The following is a 13,426-nucleotide window of genomic DNA, read 5'->3' on the forward strand; positions in this document are numbered from 1 at the left end:
GGAACAACACAAGGATTTATCGTCTTCTGGTGCTCAGTGATCAGAAATGAAGAAAAACATTTATAATTCTTTTCTCCCAAACTTGAAATAACTGGCAAGTACATTGTTCGGGAGAGGGTAGCCCTAATGCACTTCAGTGAAAAAAGGATAGCAAAAAGAGCTATTACAAGGATCCACAGTAGACAGCACGATGTTATGTCGCTATTCAGGGGTTGAAACAGCAATCTCAGAGCAACCAAGCTACTTTAAAGCTAGAAATTGTAGTCAGGCTCAGAAAACACTAAGATTTTATTTATTCTTTCAGAGAAGATGCAAAGTGATAATCAGACTCCACAGTCAGCTTATCCATTTTCTTAATGAGAAACAAGAAGACAGATCATCGTCTCCATCATGATAGTTGTAGCCAAAAGAAAAGATGGGCAACCTCAGCAGATCAGCTTACATCAACGTCCGAATCTGTAATAGGCTGCATTTGTAGATGTGTGCATTTGTTTTTGGAGTCAGACATACAACAGGACAAGGAGGAATGGCTTTAAATTGTAAGAGAATAGACTTAGATTAGATATTAGGAAGAAGCTCTTCACTATAAGGGTGGTGAGACACTGGCACAGAGAAGCTGTGGCTGCCCCATCCCTGGAACTGTTCAAGGCCAGGCTGGATGGGGCTCTGAGCAGTCTGGTCTAGTGGAAGGTGTTCCTGCCCATGGCAAGGGATTGGAACCAGATGAGCTTTAAGGTCCTTTCCAAACCAAAACTTTCTATGAGTCTATGAATATACTTCTGTCAATGCATTTAGATGTGCTAAAACCTGCACATGCTGCATATATACATAAACCCCACTACCAAAACAGTAACTTTCATATGTAGCTAAATGTTTTGACTTACCCAAAATGACAAAATAAAAAAAAAGGAAAAAAAAAAAAAAGAAAAAAAAGGCTCATTTTTTCCATCTTTGCAAAATAATTCCTTGATTGGAAGCCCAAACTCTGGTCATGGCAATGCATAACCTGGGGAACATTAAGAGCTTTTGTGCCCCTGGAGCCTGCTCCAGGCATAGCAAAGCTATGCAGTTTTAGATGTGAGTAAACAAATGCATGCAGTTTCTAATACTCTGTCCCTGTTTTTATGGCTTTTACAGGGACTAGAAAAATTACAAGAGTTACGAATTGTGGTCTACTCTGGGATGTGAGTGCACAATGAATTCATGGCTCTGGATGCTCTCCAGTTTCACTACGCCAGAGATGTGGTTTTGTAACTATTTTGGGTACCGGCCTATTACATGAAAGTGTATTCTTTTGGTGTATAAAGCACTTCTTAACATATAGTCTTTTCACTATTCAGAGAAGAAAGCAATTTACAGAGTATGTAAAACCCAGCGGTTCAGGCAATCATAATCCATGTACTTTGTCTTCTGTTGAACAGAGATAAATTACTCCACTCTAAATTCAAAGAACATCATGGCATGGTGGAAATAGAAGACTGGGTTTAGATGGTTCTGTGCTTACTTTGGGAATGGTATGTCCTGCAACTAGCACAGCACACACGCCTTCAATATATGTAGTATATATAGGAGAAAGGAGCTTAAACTCCTGAAGGGCTTAATCCTGAACTACTCATTTACACACAAATGTCCTTCCTTCATTCTGAAATGTCATCTCAATAAGGGCTGCAGAATCTGCAGCATTGTTAAGTACTGTGGGCTCCTGCTAACAGCAGCTAACAGGAGCCCACAGTGGAAGGAAACAAGCCTTGCACATAGGTATTGGTGGTTTAATTTCCACCAATCCATGCTAGGATCCTTTTCTCTTGTCTCCAGAAGAGTAATACGTGAAACCAAAGGTACAGATGTTAAATATAATGCTTTCAGCTGACACCTGCCAAGGTTCCCAAACATAGCCCTGACCACACACATACTCACCCTCATCTGCAACTTCCATTTACAGGGCTATTCTGTTCCTCCATCTGACATCAGAAATTCTTTTCTCTTACGCAGTATCCCAATGCTTCCCTGTTTTGCTACCTGTAACTACTACTAACCCCCTGGTAAGCAGGTGATGTTTAAATAGTTTGGTAAAATAAACCACAGATTTTGCCCATAATCTTCTAAGTATCTCTTAGGTTTCCCTGACTTCTCACCATCCCGGGACAGGTCCAGCTTTCAGAGCACCAATGCACTGGGAAAAGTACCATGCATTTCCACCTTCCCTTACCTATCTATCTTACCTAAACCAAACCAAAGGTCCACTAGACCACTACCTTGACTGTGGCTGTAGAGATACCTTTTAGAAAAGTTTATCAAAAAGAGTGCAAGTGCTGTATTCTATGTGTGTCCAGCACTTTCTCATTCATGTCCCTGTTAATGGGGTCTGTGGGTTTCCTTGTGCTTGGCCTGTTTTCAAAATGTGGCCCTTGCAATGTGGGAGAATAAGTAGGGTGGGTTACTGGTTACAAGCACAGCGGAGACTTAGGTTCAAGGCTAGGTTTTAAGATTAATTGCAATAGAAACTTGGACATACAAACATATTTCTCTGCCTGCTCATGGCCAACAAAAACGCAAAGGAGACCTGGAGCAAATTGTGTTGAGTGCCGAGAACCACTGTGATGGTAATCTAGGCAGTACCTTTATGTTTTTTCTTATCCCCAGTACCACTGTAGCTCTGACAACATAATCCAACACATGGTTCTGCATACAAACAAAAGTCTGCCCAAATTTGATCCAACAGTGTTTCTAAGCTACACATGTACTCTGAACTTCTTGTATTGGCTTGGTTTTTTTTATCTCCCTTGAAACTCAACTGCTCCCTTCAAACTACGTGCTAGATGCTCAATGTCTGTGCAGCCAGGTCTTTCTTGCTACAAAACCAGATGAAATACTGAAAACTGGTCCAGAAATGTGTAGCAGCACGACTTCTAGTCCTGCAATTACTCTTCAGTGCCCAGGTGGGCTGATGTGCCTGTGGACAGCGGACTACACATGAAGAGTTGAAGTGCTGTGAATTCCGAGTCCATACAAACATTAACTGTATGTTTTAAAACATTTTCCCAGGTCTATTCATGTATTCCTACCTGAAATCCCTGTTAAAACTGAGCCAAGACATTTTCCCTAAGTTTCTAGACACTGTTCTGTCAGCAGTAATAGTGACATCAGAATATGTCCAAGTCAAACTTAATTGGATACATCTGGATCAGTGGAAAAGAAATCACTGCAATTCAAAGGCTCTGCTCGAAGAGACACATGCATTGCTGAGCTCATTAAGAAGAAAATTGCTGAATATTGCAATTGTCCTTATGAATCCTCAAATCTTTCAGTAAGTAGGAAGATTGGCTTGTAGAGTAAAACAATAGGAGCAAAACCTGTTATTGTCACAGTTACCACTCAGGAGTGGTAGATTCTTCCAGGACCATGGTGGGATTAATAAGGAAATGAAAACACTTTACAACTTTCATAAAAATGTATATTCATCAGAACTCTTCAAGGATCAAAAAGGCCTTGCAGAGTTTCACTGTACAGTTCAGCTTCCCTACAATAAACCAGAGAGACTTCTGGACTCCCCAGTTCTTACAGAAGAATTTCCCATGCTACTGAGACTTTTAATAATGGTAAGCCACTGGGGAAAGCAGCACTCCCATTTTAATTTTGTGCATCTTTTGAAGAGAAGTCACCCTACTATGTGCCTGTGTACATTTAATCATTCTCTACACACTTTATCAGCAAGCCTTCTCCCTGTAGGAGGAATACAATTAGGTACAGTACTAATTTATTATAAATAAAGCAAAGACCTGGTAAAATAACCTAGTTATCAATGTTTCATGCAACCGTGCCTGTGAAGTACTAGCTAACATTCTCACTATGTGCCTAGAGAAATACCTGTGGCATTGATAAATCCTAACCAACTTGGCTTTATTAAGAAAAAAAAAAAAAAAAAGATTATCATCACATAACACAGGAAAACTGTTGATTTTAATTGAAACAGCTAGAGGTTTATGGAAGCCAACTGCAGCCTTTTTCCACTGATACTGTAAAAGCCTTCAATTTTAGTAAGATCAGTAAGGAAATGCATTTCAGTAGGGAAAGGATTTTTTTTCTATAGCATGCTGACCCATTTTATGTATCTATCTCCACCCCCAAATTTAGTTGAAGTGTTACTTTATATGCAAGAGCCTCTTCTAATCAGTGATTAGGAATAAAAAGGTCAGAAGGTCTCAGATTAGGGGAAAAATGCTAGGCAAGGATGCTCTCTTGCCGGCATGCTGTTTGTTCTGACCCCAGGATCAGATCACTAGAGAGATGGAGAAGGCATTCTCATAGGGAGAAATCTCCATAAAATCAGCATGTATGCGGATGATCTGCTCTTAACTGTAATGAACGCAGAGTCATCTCTTATGTATGCGCTATTCACAATGGAACAGTTTGAAAAGTGGTCAGGCTTTAATCCTATTTTTAAAAACAGACAATTCAAAAGAATTAATTGATTTTTTTTTTTTTTTTTTTTGGAACAGCACAGCAATGATCTTTTAAGTGGCTACAAGACATTAAGTAGGAACAAATTTATACTATGACCCTAACGGGCCATGCTGCAGATAAGCAAAATAGGTCCTTCCCTATCCATCCTCTTAGCCCAACTGAACTTGTCCTCTCTGCTGAGGGGAGCAGGGAGAACAGAAGAGGCTCAGGAGCTGCTGTTTCCCCTCCTGAGGAAGGGATGTGAGGAAAGTACAGAGCTGAGGCTCCTCTTCCCCAGCTTCTCTTGCTCGAGTGCTGGAGGAGAGAACAACTTATTTCTAGAAGAGACAAAGTGATACAACCATGGTTCGCACCAAAAAAGGCTTAGGAACTTAAACGCTAATTGGTCCTACATAATTTTACAGTGCTGTCCTGAATAACTTTTGCTGGATGAATGAGACCTATTTAGTTTCACAGGAACAACAATAAGATTTCCTATTTTTAAGTGTTTTGTGTCAAAGGTTCACAGATGTTTCCCAGCCATATGTACACTCCAAGGGATTGCTTTTACACCTCTGATACAAAAAACATGAGGGGGGCAACATGGGGTTTTATTTTGATTCTTAATTATAACACTGGCATTCCCCATGGAAAGAAAAGGCTGAAACCTAAACCCTTCAAAATTTGCCTGAGATAATTTTCACAGGTCATCCTTGGCAGAAGGGACTGTGCCCTGCCTGGCCTGATGGCACACTAAAGACAGCTACAGAGAAAGGCAGTGTATATCCCAATTATCAAAAATCAACCTAATGACCTCAGTGAAGAGAAAGCCACTAATAGCAGTGGTTTGGAAGCATTAGAATGCTCTAAAACTCTTGTCAAAGACTCAGAAAGAGGCATAAACACTGCAGTAGCAGCTCAAATCTGGTCTCTTGCTAGGCTGACCTAGCAGCTAACACCTGGATGCTCTGAAGAACAGCAGCACTGAAGACACGATACTGCTGGAAAAAATGCTGCTCTAGAAAGCTCTCTTGTGAGGGTAGTAACCTTACAAGACCATTGGGAACCAACTGTGAAATCTCAGCCCACTCTGCCCTTGGAAAATGAAAGCACTGGCATAGAAATCTGTAATCCAACAGGAGGAGACTTTCCCATCTGGTAGTAGGTTCACCTGACATGGAGGTACAGTAACTGATGCAACTCAACAGAGAAAGCTACACCAGGGAGTGCTGGCTTTGCTGAGAGCCCTCAAGGTATCTTCAGACAGCTCAGCTTTTATACAGAGAGCTCTCAGTGGTATAACATGTGATTCAGCTTTCTGGCTTACATGCTCAAGTGTGTTGGTGCAGCCGTATTTTTTACCTTTTTCTTTTTTACAATTAAAATGAATGGATATTCAGGCCTTTTCCTGTGAAAATAGGCACAGGGTATTTTGCAGGATTTCACAAAAATTCTCTAGTGTGTGATGCGTTGGAAACATATCAGCTATTTCTTGTTTTATAGTTTATTTCTAGTTTAATATTTTGAGTTTTATACTTTTAGAATTCCTACTTCAACTGTTCACTTAAAAATATCACCAAGTGAGACATTCTAAGTAATTTCTTTAAAATGTACAGCAACACTGGAGAAACTTTACATGTACATCAGTGGGGAATTGCTCCTACCTTCACCTGTTCAGGGAAAGTAATTTCCCTTTAGTAGTATTCAATTCTCCCTCCAACCAAAACCTAAATTTCTGTTGTAGAAATTCCCAATGTCTTACAGAGTTGGACACCTGGAAAGGCAGCTGGCAGCCCACACCATGTGACACCATGCATTTGAACCTCTAAAAACAGTGTATGGAGCTTCAACCAGGATTTGCAGTCTATGAACATATCCTGCATATGACTAGCAGGGTATGTTCAGCAAGACTAATGCTAGCTTTGTAAAAGATGGCTCAAGTTTTCAGCAATACTGGGATATCTTCCTATCTGAATTCCTATTCTGAATTTCTAAAGGCTTCCTACAGCTCTGTCTCATCCCAGAGGGGTTGAAAAGGCCCCATGTGTCCTACTCTTACACTAGTATCAGCTCTCACCCTACTTGCAGGCTAGCATTCAGCTTACTTTGCTTTTTAAGTGTTTCTTCCCATCGGTTTCCCTCAGAAAATTTGCTGAGAAATTTTCTCCTTGTGAACTTCTTGATGCAAGGGTATTTTTTTTTTCCTGATTTAGTTGAAATATTAACTAGAAAAATGATTGAAAAAAAAGGGAAGTCCAGAGATGATACCTGAATGATACCTGAAATCATAGCCAGTGCTGTAGCTCTTGAAGCTAAGAAATGTGGGCACCAAAATGATATGCAGTTTGGAGTATGGGTATGGTCTCCCCTGTTCTGGTGCTCTCTGTGAGCCATTACAAACCGTAATTGTGGGACGACAGTATCTTCCGAAATTTCATTGAGAGAAAACATTGTTCAGACAATAAAGATTTTTAATTTATAACTGCAGCTTCAAAAACAGCTACAAAAGCAAATGCAGCTTTGCAAATGTAATCAGTTTCAGTCATAAGAGGCTCATCTTCCTTTTTTCCCTCTAAATGAGCAACCAAATGGAGCTGCCAATATTCCAGATTCTTGATCTCTCCAAATCTAACTTAATCTTGATACAAAACACAGAGCATCTTGTTAAAATAAACTTGTTGACACGTTTCAAACTTGCTGCTTGGACTTGATGCAAGTGAAGGCCTTCTGCAGACAGGTGAGTTTGACTCAAGGCACTGAACCTTCAACCAGGTCCTGATTTTCCCTAAACCAAACATTTCTGCAGTACTTTCAAGAAAATCCAGAAGTATAAATTTTAGTGATATAAACCAGTCAAATTCATCAGTACTACTTGTTTTAGAGTAATGATTGAAGGGCAAGCTCAGTGTTGCTGTGTTTCCCAGTGTTTTCTTTTTTTTTCCTCAGTTTGAAAATCAAGGGCACAGGTCTCAAAACAACTCCTAAACACCATTAAATTAAGCTGTGAGAGCAATAAAAATTTCAGCTTCATATTCATAGAACCTAAGACTCAAAGTCTTCCTGAGCATCTGTGGCAGATATAAAAATTAATTCAGTCTTCCAGTCACTTTGAATTACACTTTGGTACTATATCATGCAATCACACAGTCTCAGGAAACCACCTTGTCCATCTGTCTCCTCGAAGCAGGGATAACTATCACTCCACACCAGGTTGATCAGATCAGGGCCTCACCTAGCCAAGGCTGGAATACCCCCATGGAGGGAGGATGCACCACAGCTCTGGACAACCTCTTCCAGTGTCTGACCACTTGCACGGGAAGGACTTTTTTTCCTAGTCTCCAGTCAGCAAAACCTTCACCAAGGCCCCCTCCACTGTCTCCTCTCCAGGATGAACAAACTCGGCTCCTCAGCCTCTCCTCCGTGCCATGATCACATTGGTGGCCCTGCCTGGGCTCCCTCCTGTTAGAAATTACTATCAACTTTGTCACTTGATCATAAAATTTAGCCTTGCTGTCATCCTCTGTTACAAATAGATGCTTCTGCTATAAATTGTTTGACATAATTAAGCTGTACCTAAAAGTACTAGAGTTTTATACGCAATTGTGTTCTGTGTCATCTTACAGCAGCAGCCTCCCAAATATAACCTAAACAATAATAATTTGCTGTGACAGCAGATATAATCTTAGTCTTTCACGTAGAATTTTAGCAGCAGGAAAACATTTTCCAACTGTCTTCAGCAGTATACATGAACATCCAGAAATGCTATTGTCACTTTTCAGAACTAAAATACATATACGCAAACTCTGAAAACTTTCTTCATTCCAATATACCTGTAAAGGGCTGAAGGTTAAAGAGAGCACTGTCCAAGAAAGTCCTTCTAGAAAGCATTAATTCCCAAGAAACAGAACAGAATAATCCACATTTGTGAGATGACATGGTAAAAATTTCAAGCCTATTTTCATGACTTCCTGGACAACACATTCATATTGAAATCTAAACACTGGTTGCTGTAGTTTGAAGCACTGTAACGTGGATAGGAAAACTGACACATATGAAAATAATGTGATACAAGCTTATGTTCCTGTTCAGACACAGTTTTCACTAGGAAACATTTATACCAGTTTCTCCCGTACCTTGTTTAAGCTGGTGGACTTGGCAGTGTTAGGTTTATGGTTAGACTCGATGATCTTAAAGGTCTTTTTTAACCTAAGTGATTCTCAGATGTGAAACATTTTAAAATGGTTATTTTCATATACTTAAAAAATTTGCTTGCAAGCAAACCTGAATGCATGCCACATCATTTTCTCTTCTTTCAGAGGTCAATGTCAGTGAAAACTCAGCACTGGTACTTGACATATCTCACGTCTATCTCCCTGCTTTCTTGCAGCTCCTTCAACCTAAACTGCTCTTCAAACCCTGGTACACTCAGGTTCTAACTTCTCTTTCCTTCAGAGACATCTCTAACAGCATTTCTTCCAGAAAGCTCAGGAAGAAAATCTTTCTAAACACCCCAAGACTCAAACCCAAACTCACGCTGTTTTGCTCACAATCAGAAGATTATTTCATTTCAGCAGCAAACCCCTCACCTGGTGATTCTGAACTAACTCTTCCTTTCCTGCTTCTCTTCTCTCGGACCATTTCTTCCTCTTCCCTAAGAAACATGCAGCAGTAACAACGTCTCCCACTCTTCTGTGATGAAAGCTTACACCCAGCTCTGTACTCCTTCAAAACTCCCTCCTCGTTTACTTACATGGAATGTCTTTCAGTCCTGGACAAGCAGATTTTCCCAGCACCTTCACAAAGCCTACCAGTCTTACGTTACTTTGTAGATCTTAAGATTTAACCGTGTCTCTCTGGTTGTCGGTTTCCCAAGGCAAAGGCAATGTTTTTCCGTAAGTGCCCTTCAACACTGATTATATCACACAGATAATTTTTGATTACCTTTCTGTTCAGAGCCACACCATCTTCACAGTCCAGCACCGCACAATCTACGTTTAGTGATGGGATTTTTTGTATCTTCCTTTCATCATCCGCAGGTACGTACAGCACAGCTCGCCTGGGAACGTACTTGTGAAATGATGCAAAGCGGTAACTAAGCTTAGTAACACCAGCTGGCAGAGGAGAATCCACCCTGCAAAAGACATTTTTTAAATTAGACTCTTGGCTACAATGCTGTAAAGAATAGTTGACTTTTATTTTAAAAGGGAAACTCCTACGTAAACAGCGGCTGGTTTTGGGTTATCTATCAATTCTTTCTTCTTTAGGAAAAATCAAAGTAGGGAAGTATCAGTATTACAGCTAATTACAGTATAAAACTCCAAAACTACTATGTTCAACAGAACTTGCAAACTTAAACACTGAGAACTGAAGAACTACCAGGGCTGAGGTTATCTGTGCAGCCTTAATCACACTTCTGTGCACTAGAGCAAGTACTAAGTACAGAAGGGTGGTGGCTGGTTTTTCCCCTAGTGATAGGACTCCTCCATTGGATGGAGGCTGTGCTGGGAACAGATCAAGACTGCTTTAGGGAGGAGGCTGCTATCTGCTGTGTTTGTTCCAGGAGCTGGATGGCATGCTGTGAATGAAGCAGGGGTGTTGGTTAAAACAAACATGGGCTTACAAAGTTGATTTTGCAACCTTGGTGTTATATCAACAAACACATTTGCATGCAAATTTTAAATAAGCAAAATGGATGGAAGGGGAAACAAGGGAAACAGGAATGAAAACCCCATGTAATATGGAACCTCACTAACCCAAACATGTCCTCTCAGAAGCCTGCAGACCTCCAGATCCACAGCACAGACTTCTATCAACAGAGTTTAGAAACCCATCTGCAGGCTGTTGACTGTGGGGCTTTTTAAAGCTTATAAATGCTTTGTGCACCACGCTCCAGTGCAGGTGTGAGCCTGTGGTGCCCCACAGCTTGAGTAGGTGGCATCCACATGGACTGGAGGCGCCAGGTTTGTGGCGGTCTCTACCCTGTGCCAGTATTCCTGGTGAGGGACCATCTAACCCACCCTAGGCATGAGCCAGGTTGGTGCACTTGGAGGCAGTGGGACCGCCAGGGGAGGCTGCCCTGAGTGTGGTAGGGAGCTTGCTTTGCTCCATAATTATAAGCACAGAGAAATAAATTGCAGAGGGTGCCTCTGTGTTCCATGGCCCTCCAAAAAAATCCCCTTGCCTGCTCCTGTTCCTCCCCGTTTCATACTGTACCCCCCAGGCCCATTCATACGTGAAAAATGAGGACAAAATAATACAATCTGCCTTCTTACTCAGAGCACAAATCACTTATTCCACAAAATAATCCTACCATATAACACCACTATGCATCATGTATATTATTCAGCACTTTGAGTAATGCAAAGCTTTTCTAGCACCATGCTGAACATGTCATTATCGCATCATGTCAGGGACCCATGCATTTTCCTGTGCCCCTCTTAATAATGCTTCCCAAGTTGCTACACGTGGATGATGTATGGCTACATGCGTACATGGGTTTTCTTTGACGTGAACATGACTAACGCTCTCAAAATGCTTGGAAACGAGTTCAGTCAATCTAAATTGCAGCCAACATGGTGTGAGGCTGACAGACCACTACAGTACTTGCCTTTCTAAGCTAACCCCATAGAAGAACCTTCTCTTCCCCTAGAGTGTGCATCCTAAAAGCTGAATGTAAGACATAGATTGAAAAGATGAAGAAAGCTTTTATTACATTTTATCTCAGTAAACTAAATTGAAAAGGACAACTATTCCACCACCTCCTCTGCTATGTCTCTGCATGTCTTGGGTGGACCTACTTTACAAGAAAACAAAACCCCACTGCCAGACTCTTCCTTGTAATATGCCTAGTAATGCTTAATTCAGCCTAAGAAAGGGGGTGGCTTTGCTGTTGAAAAGAAATGACACATTGTTTTATTCCAAGTGCTAGTGCTACCCTTGCTAATAAATCTTCTTCATCAACAGCTTCCAGATGTAGGTGGTGGAGGTCCTGACAACACCTGCAGACATGCAACTGGGATCCACTAAGTTTCTCTTAAGTACCCTCTTTGCCTCTTTTCCACAAACCACTTCATGTCCCCTGCTTCATGTTGAAGTGGGGATGGTAACACAATTTATGGCAACTCAAGTGGCTGCTAGTTAAATCCACTTAATCCCATTTTCTTCCAGTAGTACACTTTGGGAGAGCAAGGAGGAGGTGGAAGAGTGGTTTATCTCAAATGGAAACAGGAGGGGTTTGTTTCAGTGTGACACAGAGGGCAGTTAAGAAGTCTGCAGTCCTCCGCTGAACATATATGAGAGGACAAAAGTGATTAGCTTCTATTCTCTTTCTCTGATGGCTTCAGCCCCGTAGTTCCCAAAGGCACAAAGGAGTCAAAGAGCTCAGGCCATTAATAGTTAACTCCAGCCTAGAGCCAAGCAGCCCCTGAAGCACCCTTAATGACTGCCTCTCACCAATCCTCCAACTCCAGAAACGGGACAGATGTGGCTGATACCATAATCCAGAGCGTGCTGAGATGAGATGCATCTTCAATCACACATTTCCCAGGATTTCTTCTGGACTGGTGTCGAACCAAGGGATGTTTGACCAGCTGGCTTCCCTCTCACTGCTGCAAGGCCTATAAAGGCAGCTCTGCTTACCGTGCACAATGGTATGTAGTATCTTGTAGGTAAACCTGTTGTTACCTCCAGGCCAGATTTAGTTAGGTGTCACCATTGAGGTCTATGAACTTTCCTTTAGATGGGAGACCAATGGCTTTCCCAGCAGACCACCTGACTCCAAACAAATGGCAGATTTAATCCATTAAAATATCAACATCTGATATGCTTAATGTTAGAAATACTATCACCTGCTGATTATCGGTATCTCCTCCTCAGCTAATCAACATTGTAGCCACATGAGCCTAAACCACAGGTTTCTCAGGACACAGGTTATTATAAAAATACACTGTTAATGTGTCAATTGGTTAGTCCTATGGAACATTTTAGCAAATTGGAGAAGCAATAATTTTTTCAAGAGGTATGGCCAGAAACAAAGCTGTACAGGAGGAGCTGGTGTCAGTGGACCAACACAGCATTCATCTCCTTTCAAAACAAAGATCTCTAGAAATGTACATGTAAAATAAGAGTTTTCAACACATATGCTTAGGTATGACTACAGTAAATGTTTTCATATGCTATTACTTTGATGTATATTCCTAAAAAGTAATTTTCTTACTCTGCATTTTCCTTCCATAGTCATCTTTTATGTTCTACAACAAAATGAAATGTAGAGGAAGAAGGGAATTTATTAAAAAATCCATTTGCTTATAAACCTTTTTAAAACAGCAGCAAGGCCCAGGGTGCTATGCATATGAGCAGTTAGCTACTGTGGTAGGAAACACTATCCTGATTATCTCAACTTCTGTTATTTTGTTAGAATAAAAACATCCCCAGTGGTTACTTTCTTAGGACAAAAAACCCTACACAGCACTGCAATCTCAATTATATTGTTAACTGCATGCTGTAAAAAGGAAGAAAACCTTACATATGTTTCCTGACTGCAAGTATTTTAATGATTCAAACTAAGCTTGACTATGCTTTAAACTAAACACATGGACATAAGCCAAGAGAATTTGCTAAGACAATGTTTCTTCCTTTAAGCACTGTAAGTTAAAACAAGGACTGGGCTATTGGGTAATGCTCATTAAATTGTTTTATAGCAGCATATTTTCATTCATAGCATCCAGCAGCATGCTGAATGCTCTTGGGTCTTGGAAATGAAACTAAATTTCTTCAGCAAAGATAACACTCTACTGAAGTCTTCATCAAATACTCAAAAGTAGCTGGCGAGTTAAAGTTACTTGTGATCCTCTGAGAACTGTTTCACCCAAGAGCAAGTAGTTCATCCTCAGGAAGGAGAAAATAAAACCTTTTTGATTACTAAGAGACATTGCACTTCACAATGGCAGCCATACAGTGTGATTGCAACCAGCGAAATTACCCC

General features: G+C 40.8%; 1 protein-coding gene across 3 annotated transcripts in view; it reads right to left on the minus strand.

Moving 5' to 3' along the window:
• Positions 1-13,426, minus strand: part of CLYBL (citramalyl-CoA lyase) — a 168,253-nt gene that overhangs the window by 69,395 nt on the left and 85,432 nt on the right. For all 3 annotated transcript variants that reach the window (XM_061476314.1, XM_061476313.1, XM_061476315.1), the window contains exon 3: positions 9,385-9,574. In XM_061476314.1, coding sequence (XP_061332298.1) covers positions 9,385-9,574 — 190 coding nt within the window. The remainder of the gene's footprint in view (positions 1-9,384; positions 9,575-13,426) is intronic.

This window comes from Pezoporus flaviventris, unplaced genomic scaffold (assembly GCF_033815535.1).
Source record: "Pezoporus flaviventris isolate CSIRO_AGI_PZ_B2104156 unplaced genomic scaffold, CSIRO_AGI_Pfla_v1 ptg000095l, whole genome shotgun sequence".
Classification (NCBI taxonomy): Eukaryota; Metazoa; Chordata; class Aves; order Psittaciformes; family Psittacidae; genus Pezoporus; species Pezoporus flaviventris.